This window comes from Mesoplodon mirus, assembly GCF_964341445.2.
Source record: "Mesoplodon mirus genome assembly, chromosome: 7".
Taxonomy (NCBI): Eukaryota; Metazoa; Chordata; class Mammalia; order Artiodactyla; family Ziphiidae; genus Mesoplodon; species Mesoplodon mirus.
In genome coordinates this window covers 30,702,360-30,720,596 of record NC_138983.1, presented here as the reverse complement: position 1 = coordinate 30,720,596, position 18,237 = coordinate 30,702,360, and the positions used below count along the sequence as shown (strand labels likewise).

Genomic DNA, 18,237 nt, shown 5'->3' with positions numbered 1-18,237 from the left:
TTACATCAAAGGAACTCCCCTCTGTTGCCTTTGGTAAATGTACGCCAGGTACACTGTATTTGTGGCACAAATTTCCAAAGGCCACATAGTATAATTTGGATATATAATGAAAATAATTTATCTTACTCTTTTTTTACATGTATCAATGTTTTTGATTAGGATAAGCTTTTAAATACAATTAAAACTTAATGTTTTTAAGCATTTTCAGGAACCAGACTTCTTGCTCCCTCTATGGATTATTGCTATTATAATCGGGCCTATTACATTTGTATGTTTTGTTTTTTTTATTCTCTTCAAAATCTCTGTTCAGCCATGTCCCTCACTTCACTGTTTCAAGTTTACTACAAAGAGTTATTCTATTCCTATATGAAATTCTTAAACCTCTTTGTTCTTTCTATCAAGCTGCCTGTATCTTCACATGCTTTTAGTTTTCTGTCTTCTGGAGTAAGAAGTTGTTCCTTGGCCTTTCTAACACTAACTGGGAGGTGGCAGGGCATGGAGAGGCAGTGTGGAAGGGAGGGAAAAGAAATGCTTATTTCTGCCTCTATCTCTAATCGTACCACCCATTCATGTTTTCCAAAGTAAATGGCTCCAACACACTCATCTGTTGTAAAGTGGAGCTATTTTACCTAACGTACAGGCCGTGGTAAGAATTAAACTAGATCAAGTTTTTAAAGTGTGTGGCATAGTTAGCACTGGCACGTAATTGCATAATAAATGGTGTCTATTATCCTTTTAGTTACCTAGATAGCATGCTTTGTGATCATTTAAACAATTTTTCTTACTTCTCCACTCACCACATCTAGTTACTATTCTACCCCTATAAAAAAGCAAAGTAATTAGTAGTACAGGTTCAAGAGAGAGAATGGTTTTTGAAATCAGGTTTCATCATTCATTAGCTGTGCCTCAGACAACTTACCTAGCCCTCTCTAAACCTCCCCTTTCTCTTCTGTAAAATAGTATTATAATAATAATAGTAACTTGGCTCAGAGTGTGGTTTTGAGAATCACTTTCAATTAACTGTGTATGTGTGTATATTTATGCCTGTATATAAAATGAATGAATAATACCGATAAAATGTTTAGCACCACATTTTGCATAAAATAAGCATGAAATAAACGGGCATACATTTGTTATCACTCTCTATTCCTATTGCCAGTTCAAGCTTTTATGTCCTCTCACCTGGGTGCTCTACACCAGGTCACCACTATATTCTCACACTGTTCCATCCATCTAGTACTGTTGGCAGTTAAATTATTATTATTATTTATTTATTATTATTATTTTTAACATCTTCATTGGAGTATAATTGCTTTACAATGGTGTGTTAGTTTCTGCTTTATAACAAAGTGAATCAGTTATACATATACATATGTTCCCATATCTCTTCCCTCTTGCATCTCCCTCCCTCCCACCCTCCCTATCCCACCCCTCTAGGTGGTCACAAACCACCGAGCTGATCTCCCTATGCTATGCGGCTGCTTCCCACTAGCTATCTAGTTTATGTTTGGTAGTGTATATATGTCCATGCCACTCTCTCACCTTGTCACAGCTTACCCTTCCCCCTCCCCATATCCATGGGAATAAATTATTTTTTGAATGTTAAAAAAGGAAGTCTTCAAAGCTGTCCAGCGTCTAGCAAATGTGGTGTAAATTACTTACCCTAGCCTTTTAGGACTGCTGCAGTTTGATTTCACACTACCTTTCGGGCATGAGCTCCTAGTTTGTCTATCTTACATTGCTACTACAAGGATTAAGAGAGGGTACATACTGCAAAAATTAAAACAATATCTGGAACATACATGAAAGTTGTTCATTTTTCCGTTTCTCTCTTTTCCCTTTTTATCCTTTCCACCCTCTTCTTTTAATAAATCCTAGATTCCAGTCAAACTTGCTCTCCTTATATCTGACATATCCTTTCCTATGTCTGTGCCTTTTTTAAGTTCTAATTCTCCTTGTTTTTATTTATCCAGCAGATATTTATTGGTTATATTCTGTGTGTTATTTATTGTTTGGCACCAGGGACACAAATGTTTAGGGCATCTTTCAGAGGTTATTCTAGAAAGAAAGGACAGTATGTTAGAGATACTCAGGCTTCCAGGCTGAAAACTACATGAGAGCAGGACCCATGTCTATTTCGGCCTGCTATTGTATTTCTAACTCTTGGAATAGAGCTGTGGACATATTAGGATTCTCATAATTGTTTGGGAATAAAATTTGAGAGAGATGGAACAAGGAAAAATGGGAGAGAAGTCATGAGGCAGCTTGGCATGTTTGATTATTGCACATACTTTTGTATGGTTAGAGAATATGTTGTAAAATTCATGTCTGGGAATAGTGAGAGATCATGTTGGAAAGAAATGAGTAGTGAGAGATAATGTTGGAAATAAATGAGGAGGCCAGAATATGAAGAATATTGTCCATTTTGCCTAGAGGTTTGGACTCTATCATGTAGTTTTGGAGAGCCTGTGAGACGGTTTAAGTAGAATTTCACATGCTACAATTTTATTTTAGAAAGGATATCCTGTTAACAGTGTAGCGAGAAGAATTAGAAGTGAGATTAGAGGTATGGGTATGAGTTGTCAGGCTACTGCAATAATAAAGCAAAGAAATATGGGGGCCTGAATTGAAAAAGTGAGTAGAAAGATTTAAGATATATTTGTATGGTAAAATCAACTGGACTTGGTAACTAATTTGATTTGGAAAATATGGAGAGTGAGAAGAAAGGGTGAGCTCTGAGTTCTGCCCAACCTTCAAGGCCCAGCTGAATTGTAACCTACTTCAATTTCATTCATCTCACTACTGATTAAAATTAATATTTTTTTACTCCTTGTAAAATATTATATACACCTTTCTTATATTGTTGATTTCTTTTTACTAATAATTATTTGTGTGCATGTCTAAATTCTCTCACCAAACTGGAAGGGTCATAACTTATTATCTTGGTATTACCTTCTGTGGCCTTATCTATATTGGATGTTCTGTAAATATACAGATTATTAATTAATGCCATGCATTTTAATTTAATTACCTCCTGAAAAAACTCTAGAAAGTTAAGTATATGCCTGAGACATTTCAGTTTTTCAAAATGAAGCTAGTTACAGATAGGTGAAGTTTAACTAAAATTCTTTCAAAAGAACTTTCATTTGAAAAATTCAAAATTAATTGCCAGAAAAGAAAATATTCATAGGAAGAAATTTTAAAGTGAAATAAGGCCATATTGTTTCCAAATTCAGATGAGAACTTACTATTAAAAATCTTGCACAGATTGGAAATGACTAATCAACAGTAGAAAAATGTAATTGGAAGATCTGCCCTCATACTGTTCATGGCCCAAAATGTTTTCCTGTCCAATTTTAACAGTGTTGTCCCAGTGTGAAAATTTCAATGATTAGAGGTCTTGTATTGGGAAAAACAAATCATTTAAATATCTAGTCTATGCAGGGTGATCTTGGGCAAATCCCTTGATTTCTGTAAGTCTCCCCACTTCAGAGAGCAGCCTTAGCTGTCTTAAAGGATATCACATTTGAGAAGTATAAAAGGGACATAGATATAATCTAGAAAGACAGAGTGGTATATAATGACGGAATTAAATTTGGCTTAACTTCTATAGGCCCTTCTAGCTTTAATCACCCATGAGTCTATGACTTTAGGTGTTTTAATTTTTTGTTTTTAATTTCAAGATGAATTTGAAAACTGTAACCTGTCAAGAGGTCAGTCTTCACCAGTAGCTATTACACATAATGGGCAGACATTTTTTTCAGGCCACATATAAAACATAATTGTCTTTAGAATTCTACAGATTTATCATCATACAGTCTTAAAATTAAAATGGTAGAACAGTGGTTGTTTTTAACTGTGTTGGAGGCTTAAGGTGCAGAATTCCCACTTGTATATATCTTCATATCAAGAAAATGCTTTTCCAAAGAACGATTGTTTTTATTTCAGTGTGAATATATAATTTCAGTGGGGGAGTATTATGAGATGAAGTGGAAGAAGCACAGGGTCTGAGTTTTAATACTAGCTTTGCCCTCAACTAGCTACCAGCTACCTTCTTTGGGCCTTGGTCTCCTCATAAGTAAAATGAGGAGGTGGAATAGTCTGTTATGTCCCTCTGAGCTCTGAAATTCTGTGTCTGTACCATGTCCATATCAGATCCGCAGCTATAGCTCAACTATTCAACTGTGACTCATCATGGTGAAAAGTAAAATCTAATCTTTTCTATGATATTTAGAAGACCATGGGATAAAATGTCATTTATTTGTATTTGATTAAAAGAGCTAACATAAGATAAGAAATGTTCACTTTCTTATTTCAAATGTAAAGGAGACTGATCAGCAAATAAAAACATGGTGCTATAGAGTTATATAATTACAGATCATTATTAATGTTCTGAAAAAGTTCTGTTCATTAATGAATCAATTGCTAATATTAGGAATACATTGACATTAAATGACTTAAAAGCTAGGCATCTTGTGACTATTTTATGTGATCCTATCATAATGAGTCTTACTTCTTGAATTCATATGCACAAATGAGTGTTGCAATCTTTATCATAGTTACATTGGGAGACTGAGCTCTTTTTTCATATCACATCATTAAATATACAGTAAACACCTACTACTGTGCACTGATGCTACCATTTTGAATTGGAGGCAGTGTTGGAGAATTGTCGTGATGAATCCTCTGCCTCAAATGCTAGTTTTTATTTTCTTTAAATCACCTTCACTTTGATTTTGATCCCCAGTCTCCCTGTGCTGAGAAGCCATCAATTTCACTTATCCCCCAGACCCCAGACACCATACAGAGCTATGCAGAGACCTTGCACCTTCTTACTCACCTCATGTCACATTTAATTTCCCCTAAGATGCCTTTTGTTTCAATCTTTGTAGACCCTCTGGGACCAAATGTTCTGCTTCTTCTGTGCAATAGAGAGGCATGGAAATCTCTGGTAACATTGGGAACCCTGTGATTGAGGGTCCTTCCCCTTCAGTCCATCATCTAGCCAGCTGCTCTGAGATTTTACCACCTGTCAGTCACTTTATTGGTCCTGCGCCTTTCTGGAATTTGTTCATCTTTTCCGTCTCTCCTACTCAATTTCAAAGAAGTCTCTCATCTCTTTTCCTTAAAGATACCACCTACCCAGGGTAACTAGCATTCTCTCTTTCTGAACTGTGTTGTTGTTTCTAACTAAAAGATACAAAAGTGGTTGTTGGGCTTCCCTGGTGGTACAGTGGTTGAGAGTCCGCCTGCCGATGCAGGGGACACGGGTTCGTGCCCCGGTCCGGGAAGATCCCACATGCCGCGGAGCGGCTGGGCCCGTGAGCCATGGCCGCTGAGCCTGCGCGTCCGGAGCCTGTGCTCCGCAACGGGAGAGGCCACAACAGTGAGAGGCCCGCGTACCGCAAAAACAAACAAACTAAAAAACCCGAACAAAAGTGGTTGTCTTCAAATGATAGGAAAGATAGAAAGTTTTTTCTTTCTTCCATGCAAATATCCTCAAAGAACATATATTCTAAAGCTCTAGATACCTAGGCATCTTCTTGAAACAGGAGAAGAGGAACACAGAGAGAGGAAGAGGGAGAAAGAGAGAGAGATAAAGATACAGAAAGATGGCTTTTCAAGAGCCTTAATTCCAGTGGGAATGGGTCATCTATAAAACACTAAGCTTTTGTTGTATAATTTTTGTAAAGCCATCTCTGCCATGATTCTTTCTTAACCATCCTCTTATTTTTTTTCTTATTTATTGTTTCACTTCCTCCCTCCCTTCTTCTCTTTATTTTTTTTCAGAAAAATCACAGAATTCAGAGTTGGTGAGACCTTGTTTAGAATTCTCTTTCCCTTACTATTAATATGATCTTAAGTCACATTATCTTTCTGAACTTGAAAGATATGCATAATTTGCATAATAATATGCAAATTTTTACAATCCCCATTGTAAAAATGGGGATAATGCCACTTTTCCATACCCTGTTACAGAGTATTTGTTAGACCAAGTAGGAAAACATTAATGCTTGGAAAGTCATAAAGCAGTGTGCAGATATAGACTCTGTTGACTTAATGCAGAGTCAGTGGGAGAAAGAACACGGGTTTTAGAGCCAGGTACACCTGTATTCAATTCTTACATTTGCCATTTACTAGCTTAGTGTAATTTTAGTTTCTGTGTATGTAAAATTTACTAACACCTACTTCATTGTTTTAAGGAAGAAATAAGATAACCTTTATAAATATCTGAGGTAAACAAGGGTACATTTTATCCACATTTCTTAGATGAAGCAGTTGAATCTCAGAAAGTTAAAATGATTTGGCCAGGGTTATAAAGGTGATGAGTGAAATTACCAGAAAAAACTCTTGGTATCATATGGGTTCGGATTTTTAGATAAATTATATCAGGTAATTTCAAAGAAAGAATTCCATATATGTTTGGAGCATAAGATAAACATTTGCATATATACATAGTTGAGATTCATAAAAGGATTATTTTGAAACATTGTTATGTTGTTCTTATGCATTTGTTAAGCAAAAAAATCATCCAGTCGCCTTATTTTATTATCAAGTTGTACAAATCAAAAAATGTGGTCTTATGTCAAGTTAGTGACCCAGGAGAATGGAAAAACTAATTGGCTCCCTTTTCAATTGTAGTGCTGGGTGACTCATAAGGCCTAGAAGTCACTTACTATATTTGATGGACAGTGTACATTAGAATTTTAAAAATGGAAGTCGATGGCTCCAATCACCTATTAACCCAGGACATATTGTGGGGTTCAGTTCTAGTTTCATAAATCCCATTTGTCTCCCACTTTTTGCTTTGTTTTACACTTGACTGGTAATAATAGATTATTTTTTTCCTATGGAAAGTTCCTTGATTGTCAGTACATCTCCAAGGGCATAATCATGATATATTAAAAAAATAATCATGTAGATTATAATCATCTCACATTTTCCAAAATATTTTTAATCATAAGGATTTTTTAAAAAATATTGATTGGGACTTTCCTGGCTTGGGATAAGGTAATCATATGCAAATTATTTTATTTGATATATTCTCAGTTTAAATCCAGGGCTATATAAGACTTGATATCGGGGCATAACAAGAAAGTGGTATATACTTTTGCCTGGAAAAGTTATTTGTTTAAGTCATGGTAAACCTCTAGCAATTTTAAAACTGAGGCAAGCTATGGCGAGCTATGGTAGAAGATTTTTACCCTCATAGATGCATAAAATAAGTATACAGACTGAGGAAATTATTCAATCTTGAGATTAAATATGTACTCCTAACAGCCATACCAATAATAAGACTTTAAGTGTTGTTTTAAAGTTACTGTTTAAAAAGGTGAAAAATATATGTAGCCATACCTTTTGTGCTGACAGTGATAGAAGTACAAGGTTAAGTTATACTAAAAAATTTATGTTAAGAAGCAGTGCTTGTACCTTTTTTTTAAACCGCATTTACATCTTATATTTTACATCCATCCTCTTCTCAATTTTGATCAGAAGATTTCCTCCATATTATTCTTTGAATAGTAGGCTAACTTTTCTGAGGACATGATCAGAGGACAGGACTCGGCATGGTAGCTTATAGCCAAAAAAAAAAAAAAAAAAAAAAAATCAGAGCATAATTGTGCCTTGTCTCTGACCACTCTCCCTGAAATAAGTTGTAACATTCAGGGCAGGGAAATGTTCAAATCCATTACAGGAATTTCCTTTGTGCAATGTACACATGAACTTTTAAAAAGTTATATGTTTAAATATTTTTAACAGTCTGATTTATAGTGTATGTTATTTGTCACAGTATTCAGTATTATTGGAATAACTGTTTTTATTTTCATCATACCAGTGAGGCTTATTCAGAGAGCACATTAAACTAAGAGTGTAACTTTGAGAGGATGTGCTGAGTGTCTTGACTTCTAAACCAACTACAATCAACTACCTTGTTTACATTTATGTTTCTTATGGTCCAGGTCTAGTTTCTTGCCCAACTGCCAGCTGGCTTTTTTTTTTTTTTTTAAGTGGGCCAGCATTGTTTTGTTAAGTGTGGCCAAATAAAATAGCTAAGAAATAGATTCAGATCCAATTAACTTCATTATGTGTCTTCAGTGATCCAAGCATTTAAACATATGTACTCCCATACCTTGTATCCTGTTATCCTGGCAAATCTTTTACTACCAAAAGTGTTTTGGTTTAGATGAGAAATTATATGTCACCTTACCAATTAGGCAGGTGTCGGAGTATCTTCTTCTAGACCTTCCTTTTCTTTTTAAACTCTGGAGAATTCTAAAAACCCTGGAATTTTAAATGACTTTTCCAAAGCTATGTAGCTACTTGGTGGCAAGGCTATAATTTATCCCAGGTGTTTTGACTTAAGCCCTGGGCTTTTTCAGGTCTGATTTGTTAATTACATATTTGTCCTATGACTACTGTTAGGTATAATCTCTTTCTCTCTCTCTTTCTCTCTCTCTCTCTCTCTCTCTCTCTCTCTCTCTCTGTATTCTTGAATATTTTTTATGTTTAATATAAAGCATTTAGAGAACTTGAGATAAAGTGAGCCACACCAATTGTAAGCTGTCTCCAAATGATTAGAAATTGTTGGAAATATCATTTTTAGTCAGGTGCTTGACAGCAGTAAAAAGCTAGCAGCACAACACTGTGGCTAGTTTGAACTTATGGAGGGAAATGCAAATTTGCCTTGAATTGGCCAGCATGTGACAAAGATTATCATTTTGCTGTTACTCTGACAAATTCTTTTGGACTTGTCACTCTTAATTGATCCAGATCTCATGTATAACAAATTGAACTCTAGGCAAAAAAAAAAAAGTAATTTGTTTTTCTATTTGCTATCAGCTCTGAAAAGCATTATGTGTGTCTAGAAATAAGGTAGCTGGCAAGAATAAATTTTGTTCATGCTAAGTGGTAATTTTCTTTTTCTGTGTTGGCTAGTTTTTTCTAGATATGACATTTGGTTCAGGAGGACACACAAGAGCCATTCTACAGAAGGAGTCAGATATTACTCTGTATGCCTTAGACAGAGACCCAACAGCTTATGCAATAGCTGAACAGCTTTCAGAATTGTACCCGTAAGTAATACACTTGTATAGTTATTTAATTTTGTTGCTAAGTTTTATGGAGCTTAGTTTACCATCTTGGAATTTGTTCTCCCTTGTATGATACTATATGTCACTCCGCTAAGTATTTCCTCCCTTTTTATCCAAAAAGAATTGATGTAAACGATATTTTTAGAATCACTTAAAATAATGATATTACTGCATTTATCCTTTGTAAGTAAGTATAAACACAAAAACTTATTTTTGGCTAAAATTTGAAAATGTGTTGAAATCCATCCATGAATAGTATTTTGACAAATAACCCATACTTTAAAAACATTTTTTAAGTACTTTATGAGTTACAGTTTCTAAGAATTTAGTGGAGTAAATAACTAATATGTAAAAATTCTGTAGAATTCTGTAGAACTCATGAAACAATAATGCAATTGCTTTCTTTGAAGTCTTTCTGAAATTCATAAGTAAATGTAGAGCACTCTATCCATTTATCAGAATTAGTGAGCATTTACTAGAGAACTTTTAAAAAATATAAAGTTATTGTCTTCATGAGTTGTTAAAGCATCTTCCTTTAGAGAAAAAATTTTGAATTAATGAGTTATGTCCATATGCTATGTTGTTTAGAAGACACCAGCCTGAAAAAGAAAAATATCTTGGAATTAAGATGGCTATCTCCAAATATGTAAAAGGCTATTTTCTGTAATGGGGAATTGTTCTACTGTGTGAAGCTCCAGAGACTGAAATCAACAAAATAGATGAGAATTTTAGAGATAAAGTTTGACTTGACGTAAACTAGAGTTTTTACTAGTTGTAGCTATCCAACAAAGAGAAGGTCTCTTTGGTGAAGTAGCAAAAGTATGACCATAGAAAAGTTTGATCACAGACTAAAGGTAGAAGTTGGATTACTAACCTAGAATAGTTTTTTTCAACCTCTCTCAGGTCCCAGACTCTTTGCAAATCCATCAATGTGATTAACTCTCCCAATAAAAGTGTAAATAAATATACCTAGATTTTTGTTCGCAAGATCACAGTGTTTATGAAGTCCCTGGAAACCCATTTGACCCCAGCTTCTTTATTTCTAAGAAAAATATAAGGATGTGGTTTAGTAGCATAGTAGTTTTTTTGTTGTTGTTGTTGTTGTTTTAATCTTTCTGTCATTTTAAGCAACGTAACTTAGATGCACCTTCTTTAAGAAGGTCTTGTACTAGGGCATTCATATTTGTGAAACTTCTTAGGAGTTCACTTGATTATGACCTGAACATTTATAGAATGAGTATAGGTCTCCATTATATTTCACTATCATAGACAACCTGAATCTTCTTAGATATTATTGTTTCTAAAGGAAGTGATTCCCAAGGTCTCTTATTCTTCCAAACACCCTAGTTTCTTAAATGGAACTTAAAATTATCAATTTTATCAGGTGTAATTTTTTACTTAACAGGAATCTTGAGGCTCTGTATTCTCTTCAGTTTACAGATGTGGAAACTATTAGCTACACATATTAAATGGTTTGCTAAAAGGTATACATGTCTTAATAGAGATAGGATGTATTTCACCCATCACCCAATAATCTCATTTTATTAAATTATATCTTGTCTCAAATCTTACTGAGATATTTTTAGTTCATCGACAAAATAATTCCTTTGCCTAACCTAATAAATTAATTAAAGAACAATAAGATAAATCAGAATAAAGCAGGAAGAGGTAATTAATACAGGTAAAAGCTGGAATCAAAGAAACTGAAAAGCAAAAAACCAAAAAAACAAAAAAAAAAAAAGGAGAAAGAAATCCCAATAGATCATTCTTTGCATTCTTTGAAAATAGCAAAATCCATTTTCACACTGATTGTTAAAGGAAAGAGAGAGCGAAACTATATGCTTAAGTTTGAGAGAGAAGACCAACCATAGACACAAGGTAAATTATAAGATGATACTACTGTAATTCTGTGGCAACATATGAAACCTAGATAAATAAATGATGTCCTAGCAAAATATAAATTATTAAAATTGACTCAATAATTATAAAACTTTAATAGGTTATTACCATAAAAGAGATTAGAAAGGTAAGTAAAGTACATAGAAAAATGCACAGTGATCAGATTTGCAATTGTTATCTAGCCCTTATAAAGAATAGAAAAGGGACTTCCCTGGTGGTGCAGTGCTTAAGAATCCGCCTGCTAATGCAGGGGACATGGGTTCGATCCCTGGTCTGGGAAGATCCCACATGCTGCGGAGCAACTAAACCCATGTGCCACAACTACTGAGCCTGCGCTCTAGAGCCTGTGAGCCACAACTACTGAGCTGGCATGCCACAACTACTGAAGCCCACGTGCCTAGAGCCTGTGCTCTGCCACCACACTGAAAAGCCTGCACACCACCACGAAGAGTATCCCCCACTTGCCGCAACTAGAGAAAGCCCGCACACAAAGCAAAGAAGCAAAGAAGACCCAACGCAGCCAAAAATAAATAAATAACTTTAAAAAATAAAAGGAAAAACGTTGCCTTTTATGCTAGTCCTGACCATGGTAAATAAAGAAAGCTCCTAAAATTCATTTTATATTGAATCCAGTATCAATACCTAATTCTGCTAGAGATAGCATAAAAGGAAAAAGAGAAAATGTCCAACCTCACTGAAGTATATAAATGCAGAATTCAAAATGCAATAGTAGCATATCTAATTCACCCTTCATTTAGTTAAAAGAATAATACCTATGGCCTAATAGGGTTTAAATCAAGAATACAAGGATGGCTCCATATCAGATAGTCAATCAATGATAGGTTGATAAGCATCACAATGATCAGCTAGCTGTTCTTATTAAAATCTGTAAGTTAAATGGAAATATAAGTCAACTACTTAAACGTAAAATATCCTATTAACCAAGGACAAATAGCAGTTATTTTCCCAAAAGGTGAAATACTGTAACAATCTAGTCAAAAATCAGGTTGTAAATATGGATTAACTTCTATATATATTTTAATCAGTATTTTTGGAAGGTCTGGCAGATGTAATTAAAAAACTAAAGAGAGGTTAAAATAGTCTTTTTTTTAAAAATAATGATTTGACTGAATACTTAAAAACCCAAAAGGACTTGTAAAATTAATAAGATGATACAAAATGGTTAGATAAAAATTTAAAAATCTACTCAAGTACTAAATACCTAGAAAGGGAAATGGGAAAAAAATATTCCATTCTTAAAAGCACCTAAAACTTTATAAAATATTTAGTTATAAATTTAGCAAGAAAGACGCATTTCCAAATAAAAATAAACCTGTATAATTCTATTGAAGGACGTAAAAGATCTGAACAAAAGAGAAAGCATATGTGATTGGGGGTAAAACAAATTACTATTATAAAAGAAGGCCATTTCTCCCCAAATTCGTATATGTATTTATTGTAATTCCAGGAAGTATATTAATTGATTTCACCTTAACTTATGTGTGTTTTTTTTTAACTTAGGTAATATAATCTTGAGTAGATATGGGGGGAAGAGTGACAAGGTCTTTTGGGAAAAAGAAAAAATTGAGAGGAAACTTGCCTTACCAGATGTCAGATCACACTATAAAGTCACTGTAGTGAAATCAATATTATACTGGCATAAGAATAGGCAAGTAGGTTAGTGGAGCAGAGAATCCAGATATAGATTGTACTACATAAAAGAATTTAACAGAAGATAAAGGTGTTTTAATTCATTGAGAAAAGAGTGCATTATTAAATAAATGGTGTTGGTACAATGCCTATCAAACTTGAAGAAAATAAAATGGACCCCTATTTTAAATCAGATTCAGAAGTAATTTCCAGATAGAGTAAAAATGTATGAAAAAATTGAAAATAAAAGTCCTATTAGAAAATTGAGGAGATTATATATACAATCCAAAGGTAAGAAACTGTCTTAGTTGAGACTCAAAATCATAAATCTATAAAAATAAATAATAGAAATATCTATTTATATAAAAATTTAAAAAATATATGGCAAAAATCATATGGTAAAATTTCCAAACAGTTAACTTAGAGAAGATATATTAGTAATATGGAGGATAGGAAAAGGATTGATATTATAGAAGAGGAAAAATATATTTTTTCTAAGTTCTCAACTGGGATCCCTGTAACAAAAGGCAGATTAATAAGAGAAAAGCATATAAATTTAAGTTTTACATGACTCATGAGACTTCATAAGGAAATGAAGACCCAAAGATACAGTAAAACTGGAGCATTTTTATATTAGATTTGATGAAGAGTGGAAAGTTACAGAAAAATATGATAGGACAAAGGGTATGAGCTAAGGATAGTAATGTGGGCAAAATTTAGCAAGTCCCATTTATTTAGATTCCTCTCGTCCCTTCATTTTCAGAGATAAGGTAGCTTTTTTGGGTTTAGGCAGGCATCTCTCACATGAAGAGCTTATGACCTACATGTGCCATTTCTCAAATTCCTTCAGTTTAAAGATATTCACTATGCCAAGTTGCCATATTTTGAGGTAGCTTTTCCTGAACCCCATCAATATTTATCATATAGGAAGAGTTCTCTCAAACTTCATAAGACAACAAATTCCAATTTGGAAAGTGGGTAAAGGATAGAAGGGTCAATCATAGAAGATCAATGTGTGAAAAGATGCTCCACGTAAGTAGCAGTGAGGAGGAAAATGAAATTAAAATAATAATGGTATAATACTTTTTACTTATCAAACTGGGAAGATGTAACAATTTTGAAAGTGAGCACATGGGGGAAATGATACTTATTTTTCATGGATATCTTTTAATGTTAAAAAAATTGTATATGCATTGTTTGTATATACAATCATGGAGAACTTGAAAAAGAAGGAATTAATGGTGGGGGGGTAGTATGGAGAAAGGGAAAACAATGGCTAAAAGAAACAATCCTAGAGATTATATGACGCATCTCCGCATATCTATGTAAAGTAGAAAAAGCCAAGTAATGCTATATATTATTTATAAATATCTACATGTATAGTTATGGTATAAAACTACACATGACAAAGATAAACACAAATTCGGGCTATGGATTATTTCTGGGGATAATGGATAAATGGATGGATGGTTTGTTGGAAGGATTGACAAATTAGATAAATTCATTGTCTTCTTAAAAATACATATGGGGCTTCCCTGGTGGCGCAGTGGTTGAGAGTCCGCCTGCCGATGCAGGGGACACGGGTTTGTGCCCCGGTCCAGGAAGATCCCACATGCCGCGGAGCGGCTGGGCCCGTGAGCCATGGCCGCTGAGCCTGCGCGTCCGGAGCCTGTGCTCTGCAACGGGAGAGGCCACAACAGTGAGAGGCCCGCATACCGCAAAAACAAACAAACAAACAAACAAAAAGAAAACATATGTAATCCTGTAATTGATATCTAGGATTACATATGTATTTTTAAGAAAATCAATAACATTGTTCATTATTTGTCTTTGTTTTTTATTTTGAAACTGTTTTTCATTGCATAAGGTGATTCAGTAATAAAAAATACATATGTAATTACAACTTGCAGTAAAGTGTGCAAAAAGGAAGCATTTTGTCATTTCAACGTTTACATCTTTTGAGAAAATATAATAATTTCTTTCATTTATTTATTTATTTTGTTGTTGTCAAAGAGTAGCCTATGCTTTTCCTGAAAAATCCCATGTTCTTCACTCTGTCAAAACTAAGTCAAAAATAGAAACTAACATTTTCACAGAAAACTAAGCAATTCATGGGAAAGCTGAATTTTAGGCTAACCCATTTTAGCTCTTTCAGAAAAGATGACATGTCAGGTCACCTGTTGTTTGAAAACTGAAACTTTTCCCTGTTGCCTCTGAAGACTGTACAAGAGGAAACACATTAAAATTGGAGCAGTGGGGTGTTGGCTGACTTTTACCACAGTGGAAGATGGATATTGGAAGACAATTTTTTTAAACAATTTTTTGTTTTCTGAATTTAGGGATAATATGTGCTCCATACACTGAGTTTAGAGAATATAGACATGTATAAAGAAAAAGTAAAAATTATAATTGATTCCATCATTTGACTGTAGGTAAAGCAGATTATAAAAATATAATAAGCTGTTACTTTCAACAGTTTATAAAAGTAGATATTCTCATTGGGGTAAACTTATACAGAAAAGTATATAGAAGAAAATGAAACTCACTTATCATTCCACCACCTTAATCAGTAGTAATGATTTTGTGTATTTCATTCCATCTTTTTTTTTTAAACATCTTTATTGGAGTATAATTGCCCTACAATGGTGTGTTAGTTTCTGCTTTATAACAAAGTGAATCAGCCATACATATACATATATCCCCATACCTCCTCCCTCTTGCGTCTCCCTCCCACTCTCCCTATCCCACCCCTCTAGGTGGTCACAAAGCAACGAGCTGATCTCCCTGTACTATGTGGCTGCTTCCCACTAGCTATTTTACATTTGGTAGTGTCTATATGTCCATGTCACTCTCTCACTTTGACCCAATTTACCCTTCTCCCTCCCCGTGTCCTCAAGTCCATTCTCTACATCTGCATGTTTATTCCTGTCCTGCCCCTAGGTTCTTCAGAACCATTTTTTTTTTTTAGATTCTATATATATGTGTTAGCATACGGTATTTGTTTTTCTCTGTCTGACTTACTTCACTCTGTATGACAGTCTCTAGGTCCATCCACCTCACTACAAATAACTCAATTTCGTTTCTTTTATGGCTGAGTAATATTCCATTATATATATGTGCCACATCTTCTTTATCCATTCATCTGTTCATGGACACTTAGGTTGCTTCCATCTCCTGGCTATTGTAAATAGTGCTGCAGTGACCATTGTGGTACATGACTCTTTCTGAATTATGGTTTTCTCAGGGTATATATATATGCCTAGTAGTGGGATTGCTGGGTCATATGGTAGTTCTATTTTTAGTTTTTTAGGGAACCTCCATACTGTTCTCTATAGTGGCTGTATCAATTTGCATTCCCACCAACAGTGCAAGAGGGTTCCCCATTCCATCTTTTTAATTGCCAATATTTCATTATATTGTATGTACTATTTCTTGTTTGAACTTTTTGGATAGTTTTACTTTTTTATACTTCTAAAATGTTGGAATATCTTGGCCAAGTTTAGAAACCATTTTGATCAATTGTATTAAATACATACTAATTTAGAAAGAATTGATGTCTTGATATATTTTTATTGATGATGGTATATTTTTCCATTGATTACAGTATTTATGTTTCTGACTAATATTTTTTCTTAATTAAAATGATAAAGTACAGAAAAGTGCTGAGAAGAAAATTAAAATTATTCATAGCCCACCACCACCAAAATTAACAGTTTGGTGTACTTCCTTCTAATCTTTTTGGTTATATATATATATGTATATATATACACTCATACATACACACATATATAGTTTACAAAATATGATTCTATTTGTACATTATCAGCACATTCTTATTTCATTAAATTACCTTAAAGAATAGTTTTATTGGTTGCAGAATATTTCCTTTATGTAATTATAACTTAATTTATTAGAATTCTAATTCTAATATAGTCTTATCCTTATCCATATTACTGCTGTTTTAAGTCTTTCTATGCTGTGTTATTTTAGATGTACTTCCTATAAACAACAAATACCAGATGTATTTACTTTGTGTAAACAAATCTGTTTTTTGTAAAGGGTAATTAAATCAGGATATGCTTACTCTTTCTATGTCATCTTGTCTTTTTTTTTTTTTTTTTTTTTTTGCGGTATGTGGGCCTCTCACTGTTGTGGCCTTTCCCGTTGGGAAGAACAGGCTCCGGACGCACAGGCTCAGCGGCCATGGCTCACGGGCCCAGCCGCTCCACGGCATGTAGGATCTTCCCAGACCGGGGCCCGAACCTGTGTCTCCTGCATCGACAGGCAGACTCTCAACCACTGCGCCACCAGGGAAGCCCTGTCATCTGGTTTTATATTTTCTATTTTTGTGTTTTATTGAAATTATCTTTGGCATTTAAATTTTCTTTTGTCCATTATCCACATATACATATTTGTTTTTGCCTTTTCTCTAGCAAGTTTGATGACATTTAAAAAGTTTTTTTAATTTACTACTGGCTGATGTTAGTATTTTTTAAGATTAAAAGTACTTAAATATTTTTTACTGTTAACTATGCAGAAAGAAATATTTTTTGATTAACCATCCCACGCAAAGTGAGAACTTATTTCCTGAATTTTTATTTCCCTCTCTCTTCCCACTTCTTGGCTTTTAAAATATGATTTTGGCTTTTAGACATTAATATCTACTATTATGAAAATTATTAGTTAACATTTGCATTGTTTGGTAGTAATATCTAAAGTAATCTTACTTAAATTGATTTAATTCATTTCAATGCACCCCACTAGCCTTTTTATAACACTGTAAGTCCCCTTTCAAGTTCTTTATGTAGGCTTATTTCTCCACCAATTGATTACATCTTAGTTTTTCTAGAAATATGCAAAAGGGAAACATCTATGTCTTTGTCTACCCAACAGTGTGTTTCTAATGCTTTTTTACATGGGCAACAGTTTATTTAGGATGGCACTTTGGGAATTGTATAGATGTTACTCTTTTTTTTCTGACATGTAGTATTGTGGAGAAGTCTGAGGTCAACCCAGTTTATTTTTTCCATTCCTAGGTAATCTGTTTCTCACTCCTTCCTCCCACTATTAGGCTGGATGCTTACTAGATATATTTCTTTGAATATTTTTGACATTCATAAATTTCACTAAGAAATATTACTAATTAATCTCTTTTTTTTAATCAATTTTCTATGTACTCTGTGAGTAATTTTGGCTTATGGATCAGGTCTTTTCTCTACAAAGGAGTTTTTGTGTTAGTTACCCCCTACTCTTTTCTCGGTTTTTTTAACCTATGAGCACTTATGATTTGTTGGTTGGAGTGTTATCTGTCCCACATGTCTTTTATTTCCTTTCTTAGTGTTTTCTGCTACTTTTACTTTGCCTCAGTATTATAGGAAATCTCTTCAGACTTATTCCATGTGTTACAGATTTGGTTTTCTACAGTGTCAATTATGGTTTTTACTGCCTCTTGTTCAAGTTTTAATTCAGCTATTGGAAATTTTCTTTTCTTGTAGTCTTATTTAATTTTATTGACATGTTATTTTCTGCCAATTCCTTTTTATTTCCTCTTGTCTTATAATCTCATTTTAATGCTTTATTTCATAGTCAGCAGACC

General features: G+C 33.9%; 1 protein-coding gene across 4 annotated transcripts in view; it reads left to right on the top strand.

Moving 5' to 3' along the window:
* METTL15 (methyltransferase 15, mitochondrial 12S rRNA N4-cytidine) overlaps positions 1-18,237 on the top strand; it is a 375,848-nt gene that overhangs the window by 80,806 nt on the left and 276,805 nt on the right. For all 4 annotated transcript variants that reach the window (XM_082628457.1, XM_082628455.1, XM_082628454.1 and 1 more), the window contains one exon: positions 8,938-9,074. In XM_082628457.1, coding sequence (XP_082484583.1) covers positions 8,938-9,074 — 137 coding nt within the window. The remainder of the gene's footprint in view (positions 1-8,937; positions 9,075-18,237) is intronic.